Consider the following 9,669-nt stretch of genomic DNA (forward strand, 5'->3'; position numbering starts at 1 on the left):
CCCGCTCCTCTCTGTCGAGGGATGCTACTAGCAGATCAGCATTAGCATCCCCAGCCTCCTCATCCTTCTCCATGCCAGCCCCGCTCCTCTCTGCCGAGAGATGCTACTAGCAGATCAGCACTAGCATCCTCAGCCTCCTCATTCTTCTCGCTGCTGCTATGCTCTCGCTCATACAGCGGAACAGGCGCGTATAGGCGGGGCAGAAAAACCGCAAATGCTGCTGCTGTTGGTGCTGCTGCTTCTGTTAATCCAAAAGCGCTCAATCAAGCATGCACGCCCCGTTACCTCTAGTTATACATACACATACCCCCAATTAACGCTATCTTTGTTTCTCGATCGCGCGCTCTCTCTCTCTCTCACTCTCTTTCTCTCCCTCTCTCTGTCTTTCCTGCGCTCTCTTTCTCTCCCTCCCCATTCTTGCTTTCTTACACACTCTTTATCCCTTACCCTTTCATTTTCGCTACCTTCTCTCTCAGCTTCACCTTTCGCACGTAGCACGTAACTACGCGCATGCGCAGCGGGGACGTCGCGTCTGCGCATGCGCGGCAGGCATCGGCGGCATCATCAAACGAGGGATGACATCATCAGAAGCNTTGAGCAGCGAGCAGGAGGAGGAGGAGGGCGAGGGAGGAAGGCAGGCGGAAGGAGGAGGCCGGCTTAGAGGAACCACAAGGCGGGGAAGGAGGAGGTAGTGATGAGGAGGAGGTGAGGGTAGGAGGAGGAAGATGCCATATATTATATGCGCGTGACTGCTTGTGATAAATGAGTGGTGAATGATGAATGGTCGCTAGTATGATGACGGGCGACTGAACGATAATGACAACTGACGAACGATGAGGATGACAGATGAATGATGGGTTTAAATATGATGATGAGGGATGAGATGATAGGATGAATGATGATAATTATGATATCTGCCTGATCTTCTCCGCTGGCTGCCTTTGCCTGCCTGTCCGATCTGTCGTCTCTCTGTCACTGCCTGCCATGCCTGCCTGCACTGGTCTATCCTTACTGTACCGTCTTACTCTGAGTCTGGCACTGGCCTGCAATGGCCCATGCGTGCCTGTCCGACACTAGCTCCGTCTCTCTGTCTGCGTCTGCCTGCCTGCCTTGTCCGTCTGTTCGCGTTTCTCTTCTGTCCTGCGCTGGCCCTGCCAATGCCTGTCTAATACCTTACTAGTCCGTCATTTACTGTATAGATAAGCCTGCATGCCTGCCTGCCTGCCGCCTGCCGCTGTCTCTGACTACTCTACTGTCTGCCTAGCTCTAGCGCTAGCATGCCTGTCTGTATGTTAGGGTCTCTCTCTCTCTGCCTGCTATGCACTGGCCTAACCCTGCCTGCCTCGTCCAGTCTGTACCGTCTCTCTGTCTGCCTGCCTGCCTGCTAGCCTGTCTATCCTTCTGTCCGTCCTTTCTGTCTGCCTGCCTGCAGTGCCTGCCTGCCTGTCCGGCCTGGCCCGTCTCTCATGTCTGCCTGCCTGCTGCATGCCTGGGGTTATTTTCCCCCCCCCTGTATGGTTCTTTACTCTCTCTCATCTCTGCTGCCCATGCCTGCCGTGCTGCTTGTCGGGCGTCTGCTCCGTCCTCCTCTGTCCTGCCCTGCCTGCTGCCTGCCTGTCTTCTGGTCCGTCCTTTCTTTCTGTCTGGCCTGGCCGTGCCTGCCTGCCTGCCTGCGCTGACTGCCCTGCTTGCCTGCCCTGCCTGTCCGTCTGCCAGTCTCCTCTCTGTCTTTGTCATGCCTGCCTGCCTGCCCTGTCGGCTGCTGTCCTGGTCTTTCTACGTCTGTCAGTGCTGCCGTGCGCTGCCTGCCTGCATTGCTTGCTGCTGTCTGCCTCTGCCTGGCCTGTTCCGTCTGCCAGTCTCTGTCTGTTCTGCCTGCCTGCCTTTGCCTGTGCGCTTCTGTCCGTCTTTCTGCCTTGCTGCCTGCCTGCCTGCTGGCCTACCTTCCTGTCTGCCTGCCTGCTGTCCGTCTGGCCAGTCTCTCTCTGTCTGTCTGCGTGCCCTGCCCGCTGCCTGTCCTTCTGATCCGGGGTGCTTTCAATGCGCTGTTCTGTGCCGGGGTCCTGCTCGCTCGTGGCCATGCGTAAGCTTGCCTGCACTAAATCCGTGCCCTAGGACCTTGCCTTGTGTTTGAGCGCTTGGATTTCCTCGCTCCTCGTGCTCGTGTCTGTTCTGCGTTGTAGCGTTGCGCTTACTGTTACTCTCGGCGCCTGCCTGTTCTACCACATGGCCGTTGCGGACTTTTCCTATCTGGGATGCGTTCTTAGCCCATACCTCTCTGGCTGGCTGGAGTCTCTTACTGCCTACTTAGCCTGCCGCGTCGACCTGTCAAGCGACGCAGTGGTTTGTCTGTCGGAGTGTCTGCGCACGTGCCCACTCGAGCCCTTCCTTCGTTATTTTGTCTCGAGCCTGATCACGAGTCTCGTGTCCGCCGATCCTATTTGTCCTGAGAGAACTTTGCGGGGTTCCTGGCTGAGAAAACTTGCGGTGGCTGAGTGTCCTGAGTTATCTGCACGAACATTACTGCACTCACTTGACCGGTGATACGCTAATCGAATTACTTTGCACGTCAGTCTCTCATCATGTCTCGTCATGTGCTGCCTGCCTGTGCGCGTGTACAGATTTAACCTGTACCCCGGGGACTCTCTCTGTCTGCATGACTCGAGCTCGCACAATGACTACCTGCCCCGTTTTTCTGTACCCGTGGTGTGGTGCTACCTTCGTCTGTCACTTTGTCGACTGATCAGTCCGTCTTGGCTCGCGCGTGTTCTCGTCGTGTGAGTCTGCCCCGTGAGAGACTACATCTTGCATGCCTGGATTCACTCGTAACTATTCGTATCCAACGATGGCTAACCGCGGCTCTCTCTTACTGTCTGCCTGACATACCTTACGCGGTCGGCGATCATGTGGTCGGCATCAATTTACCGAGAAGCCCGTCTGTACTGCGCTGCACTGCCCTGCATGACCTCGTCGCGTAACGTCCGTCTATCTCTGTACTGCCTGGAACTTGCCTGTCGCCTTGTCGGCGCTCTCTCTCGCTCTCTTCTCTCATATCTGCTGCCTGATGCCTGCTGCCTGGCTGTCCGGTCTGTCTGTCTCTCTGATACTGTCTGCCTGCCCTGGCGCTCCCTGTCCGTCTGTTCCGATCTCGTCTGCTCTGCCTGCTAGCTGCGCTGCCTGTCTGTCTCTCTGGTTCATAGTTCTTTTTGCTCAGGCCAGTAATTCTCCTCGCAATGAGAGACAATTTCTCTTTGCACTAGCTCATCTGCCAAGCTCGATGACTGTCTCTTGCCAAATCCACTGCCACCATGCTTGATCTCTTGTATCGCTGCCTGCCCGTTTGAGTCTGGCTCATAAAGCTATCTTTTAATTTTGGGAACCTCAGACTGTTCGTGGTCGGAACTCCCCTGCCACTCATGCTCTGTGTGGGGCACCGGTATATCTGCATCCACTCCCATAATATCTGTTTCTGAGGGCTCATGCAGATGCGTGGCATCTGCTGTAACTCCTCGTTTGCAAGCAGTCTTTCTAAGCCCTGCCTGGATATATGCCTAATAGTCCCAATCCCCTGCCGCGTTGTCCGTTGTTCTGATAACTCATAGTCGCTTGTCCGTTAGTCGCGTCTCTGGTGAGACCTGTGGATCTGCATATCCTGCGCTTGCAAGTGCCTGCCGTCTGTCTGGCCTGCCTGCTTGTCTCGTCTGTCTGTCTCTATGCTCTGGCTGCCTTCCTGCCTTGCACGGAACTGGCTGCGTTCATGCCCACAGCTACCGTCGCTATTAAGGGTCAGCTCGCACCACTGATTCAGGACGAGCAAGGTTCACGGGCTAAATATTGAGACTATCCCGTCGATTCTCGGCTCACATACTAATTCACCGTCTGGTGACTCTTAGGCAACGGTCTAGTCTATCAAGTGCTATGCTGATTCAAGCGTGAGTTAACACGGTTGTTGCAATGAAGTGATTTTCCTGTGATCGAGGTAGAGTCAATACAAAGCACCGTGAGTCTGGATCGATCGTTATGCGTCCGCTCATCAGCTACTCGCCTGTCCTGGTGGTCGTCAGATGACGCACAACCTCTATAATTATACTTTCATTGCATGGCCTTGTTCTCCCTCTCGCATTCGCTATCTCATCTCTCGCATCCGCGGTCGCATCTCTGCTCACCTCGATGTCCCACAGATGCATGATCATCTCTCTGCGTCGAGATGGGACTTACCGTCTACTCTCTCTCTCTCTCTCTCTAATCTTCCCCCTGCTCTTTGTTATACTGTCTCCGACTCATCGCTGCGATCCGTACAGCAATGTTCGCCTGCTTCTCCAGCTTGGCGCCATATCATGTTTCGCAAGCTCCTTGTCTGCGTCCTTTCACCGTCCCGGTACTATAATGGATGAATCTTTGTACTGGGCGAGGCTCGGGGAAACAGCTTAGCGCTGCAGCATTGTCACATGCACTTTCCATGCACTTATCTTAACTCTTCGTCACTTGGCTATCGCACCGGTGCTGACGGCCCATAGGCCTTTCTCGTGGGCTGCCACCGCTCGGCACCGTGTTACTTGTCCTTAGGCCGAGGAACACGCTCGCCATAGCTGTCGTGTTCTTCTCTTCTCCCCTAACTGTTCTTCATCCTGGAGGCCTCATACTTCCTCGTGGTTCGTTTTGCGTCCCTTGCTCATCCCGCTTCTCGTGGTCAGATGACTATCGTGCGAAGTTCGTCTATGCAGCCATCTCGTGCTTATGAATCTAGGACGCGGTGAGACTTTGCATTATATCCTCGTCCCTCATTAGGGATGCCAGCGCTCATGTGTGAGCTAGGGCGGTAACGGCTCTCTGATCACTCAGTCAAGCCATCATATACACTTCGCAGGCTCTCCTGCATGTGCGGTCTGTGAGTCATTCGCAGCCCATTGATATCAATCGGCCCTCCTCTGATCACCACGGAGGCCATCATTCATAGGCACCGCTTGGATCAGCATCTCCTCATTCATTGGCAACACCTGCTTGACTATACTTGCGCTCGAACTCTACATCTAACACTAGGCAGATTATCGAGATCAAGCACAAGCAGTCCCACCATTCATGCTCATCATTCATTGTGGGGCAACGCCTTGCGTTAGATCACTTCGCTAGGAGGCGTGAAGAATTCCACTTTTGCAGTCTACATAGAAAAGTGCGCACCTTACTACATCTCATCATGCATACAATACCATCGATGCGATACTATCCGAATGCACCAATGGCCAGCTCGAGTAAGAGATTGAGATCACTCAGATATTGCTGAGATACGCACCTGTCTAATTTCAATGGCCAGTCTAAGTGAGTCTCTTGAGCATGTCAACACAGAGACATATCCACTCTATATACATTCATATCACGCTAAAGATTATGCCATAACGTGCTCTTGAATGCTATCTAGTGGCACGTTCTGCGCCCAGTGCAATTCCATGAGACAAGTGGACCTATAGACTCCACGGTGGTGAAACAGTTTGCTCAGTAACATCTCAACGCTAAAGGGCCGGACCACACTAGCGATTTAAATCGGTGACTTTTTGTATGCCCGAATTCATCGAGCGAGTCGAGTGGACACATCACGCGATTTTTGACCAGCGGAGTTCTTACTTCTTTATGTACGCTCTTGAGATATTATATGATCAGCTACACAATTACATTATCACACACTCAAGTGGCGATCTAACGAAGTCACTGTGAGATCTCACGCAGCATTCATACGTCAATAAGTGCAGCGTTGAGTGTGATTGATATCACATGGCTCACATGGCTCACATCATAAACTGATTTTTCCCAGTGTGTGACCTAGTCAACATTCACTTGTAATCAGCAAATCGCATATATAGCATGTCATTTCTAAAATACATAAGCATATCGACAGTTGTTACTCGGACGATTGATGCAACAGCTCTCATCGCAATTCATGATTTGGTACGCAGTTGAATCGAGCTGACACATCAACTCCACACAATCATGTCATGCCATCCCCAAACGACTTAGATGTATCACGCGAGACCATCCGATCTCCGAGTAAGCACCTCGATAAACTGTGAGATCACGCAGCCATCATTCATGGCACCAAGCAGATTGATCCACCACAGACCACAGTCCTTACAAATATATTCATGGACACCGACTTGAATTCACGCGTCCCATCATTCATAGCAGCCGAACGCATAGATGGCTTGTACTGAAGGCGCAATACTTGTATTTTGTACCTAGACGCACATCGATCTATACTTTACAGTGACGACGTGAGGCCTACAGAAACTTGATCGAACAGTTATTCAGCCACCATTGTCTAAATTCAATGTGCACCACACGTTTTATGAATCACTTAGCCAGCGCCATGATTTCATGCAGCCGACTTTCGCGCGCCGCGATTGATCCACACAGCACCATTTATGGCATAATCACTTGATCACATCGCGCATAAACCATTCATGGCATCCTCACACGGTTGAACCTCCACTTGCAGCCTCACTCCGTTCCTGATCTCACTTGGAGCACAAGGACCAGGGACACATAATGTAGTCACGACACAGAGGGCGCGGAGTGAGTTCAATGCAGCCCTTCGCGATCTGACTCACTCACAACAGCGCAAGTGCCACACTCTCGGAGTTCCATACTGGCAGCTGGTCGTTAGGGACCGACGTTTCATCACGACGTAGATTGCAGCATCATTCATGGCACTCCTTTGATCACGCCTGTCCAAACTAGTAATCTCGATTCACTCGATCTATTTTGTCTTAATTCGTGTCAGTATCATTGACAATCTCGAGTATGTAGGTCTAGCATACAATTCAAGCTCACATTCATATCGGGGCACCACTCTGAATCACGCATGCCATCATTGCTAATTAGCATACACGCTTTTAATCGCCAGACTGGACGAATATAGACGCTAAACAGGCGATTTGAATTGCTAGCCGATCAAAACGTTTTTGAATGATTATCAAGGGGCCAGCCACCATGCTGCATAGGCACGCCTCACTGTGATTTCCACGGATCAGCCCATGCACTTCATGGACGAGGATTAGATTCATGCAGATGTTAATCTTCAGGCAAACCCATCTTGGTATCAAATCTTGCTTAGGGATCCATCGCAATTGCCATGATTGGGACAAATCGCCGGAGTGACTACCAAACTACTCTGATCACGGCAGTACCATCAATCGGATAAAAGATCGCCGCGATTGATCACACAGCCGACGTGCAATTCGATACGGTACCGGAATCATTGACATCAATGCAGTGGTCAATCATGTTCCTGAGTGTGCTCATCACGCTTGATACCCGGGCGAAGCGATGTCGACAATCTTCTATCGCGACCCACTTGATCACGCATCCATCAGTTCATGGCACCAGATTGATTCACAGCACAGAGATTAAATTTGCAGCCAACATTCATGGGCACCCTTCTTGATCATGGCCCGTTCTTATTTCGATTTCATGGCAGCGGCTTGATGCACGGCAGCCATCATTCCATGCACCTAACTTGATCACGCATCATATTCATACGGACCGCTTGATCACGAACAGCCACCAATTCATAGACCTCTGATCATTCAGCCATCATTCATGGCAGCAGCTTGATCAATGCAAGGCCATAATTTATGGCAATCCGCTTGAATCACGCAGGCCATCATTCATGCACCGCTTGATTACTTAGGGCCACCATGTCATCGGCACCACTTGAATCACGCAGCCATTATTATATGGCAACACTTGATCACTGTATGGAGAGTGCGAGTGGTGCGGACTGGCACCAGGCTTGATCATCGACAGGCCACCATATTAATGGCACCACTTGATCACAGAAACACGCCTCCATTGCATGGCACAACTTGATCATCTCAGCCATCATTCATGGCAGCCGGCTTGATCACGGCAAGCCATCATTCCATGGCCAGCCCTGGCTTGATCAATGCATCCGCATGCATTCATGGCACAACTTCATCATGTTCATCCATTGACCCTCATGATCTCATCATCATCATCATCATCATCATCGTCATCATCATCGTCATCACCGCCATCACCAGGCAGACACGGGAATACACGATGAAGCGCGCACGCAAACATGTACACGTCCCGCGACGATTCCGTCTCTAATTTGAGTCCCTCTCTATGTATATGTGCGTGTGTAGTGCGCGCGCACACACACACACGCACGCACGCACGCACGCACGTACGCACGCACGCACGCACACACACATACACACACATCACCTAGTATCTTGACTTGTCTACGCGTGTCTCTCCGTGATATCCTACTGCACACAACACTATACTACTGCGCTATATACACACACACGCACGCACGTCCTGCGCCGAACCCCAGCGTCCATGTTGTGCTGCTGCTGCTACTAGTACTGCCGTCTCTCTCTTTCTCGCTCTCTTTCTCTCTCGCTCGCTCGCCGCGCACTGCCGCGCAGGCTACTGCTCCCAGTGAGCGCGCGTGTGTGTATATATAGTAAGCAGTAGTAGCTGCTGCTGCATTACACGCACGCACGCACGCACGCACGCACGCACGCACGCACGCACGCACGCACGCACGCACGAGCGGCGCGCGCATGCAGGCACGGGGTTATTTCGGGTAGTGTGATGCGGTATTTATGGTCCAAGGAGGTTGGGTCAAGTCTATGACTCCCCCGCATGGCGATGGAGGGCCCGTAGCTCCTCCTTCCTCCCCTCTCCCTCCTCCTTCTGCTTCTCTTCCTCCTCCTCCTCCTTCTTCTGCTTCTCCTCCTCCTAGTTATTTTTCTCCTCCCCCTCCTCCTGCTACTTCTCCTCTCCCGCCTACTGCTCCTCCCCCTCCTCTTCCTCCCCCTCCTTCTCCTCCCACTCATCCCAGTCCTCTTTCTTTATTCCTACTCCTCCTACTCTCCATCTTCCTCCCCCTCTTTCTCCTCCCCCTCCTTCTATCCCCCCTCCTCCCCTCCTCCTCCTCCTCCTCTCACTTCTTCCTCCTCCATCCTGTCTCTCTCTGTCCTCCTCTCGTCCTCCTCCTCTCCCCCTCTCCTCCTCCTCCACCACCACATCCTCCTCCACCACCACCACCTCCTCCTCCTCCTCCTCCATCATGACACACTCGTCACATACACACACGTACACCGTCCGTCACGAGAACACAGACGCGGAGAAGAGGCTGCGTGCTCACGGATGAGGAGGCTAGGCGGAGAAGCCCCGCTCCTCTCTGCCGAGAGATGCTACTAGCAGATTAGTACTAGCATCATCAGCCTCCTCATCCTTCTCCATGCCAGCCCCGCTCCTCTCTGCCGAGAGATGCTACTAGCAGATCAGTACTAGCATCATCAGCCTCCTCAGCCTCCTCCATGCCAGCCCCGCTCCTCTCTGTCGAGGGATGCTACTAGCAGATCAGTACTAGCATCATCAGCCTCCTCATCCTTCTCCATGCCAGCCCCGCTCCTCTCTGCCGAGAGATGCTACTAGCAGATCAGTACTAGCATCATCAGCCTCCTCAGCCTCCTCCATGCCAGCCCCGCTCCTCTCTGTCGAGGGATGCTACTAGCAGATCAGCATTAGCATCCCCAGCCTCCTCATCCTTCTCCATGCCAGCCCCGCTCCTCTCTGCCGAGAGATGCTACTAGGAGATCAGTACTAGCATCCCCAGCCTCCTCATCCTTCTCCATGCCA

General features: G+C 52.7%; 1 protein-coding gene across 1 annotated transcript in view; it reads right to left on the reverse strand.

The window, feature by feature from the left end:
• Positions 1 to 3,613: 3,613 nt before the first annotated feature.
• Positions 3,614 to 9,669, reverse strand: part of LOC106819152 (calcium/calmodulin-dependent protein kinase type II alpha chain-like) — a gene marked incomplete at its 5' end in the record, with an annotated part of 12,504 nt that continues 6,448 nt past the window's right edge. The window contains 1 exon segment of the mRNA XM_014823807.1: positions 3,614 to 3,799. Within this exon segment, the coding sequence (XP_014679293.1) occupies positions 3,614 to 3,799 (186 nt within the window).

The sequence above is a fragment of the Priapulus caudatus genome, unplaced genomic scaffold (genome assembly GCF_000485595.1).
Source record: "Priapulus caudatus unplaced genomic scaffold, Priapulus_caudatus-5.0.1 Scaffold2902, whole genome shotgun sequence".
NCBI lineage: Eukaryota > Metazoa > Priapulida > Priapulimorpha > Priapulimorphida > Priapulidae > Priapulus > Priapulus caudatus.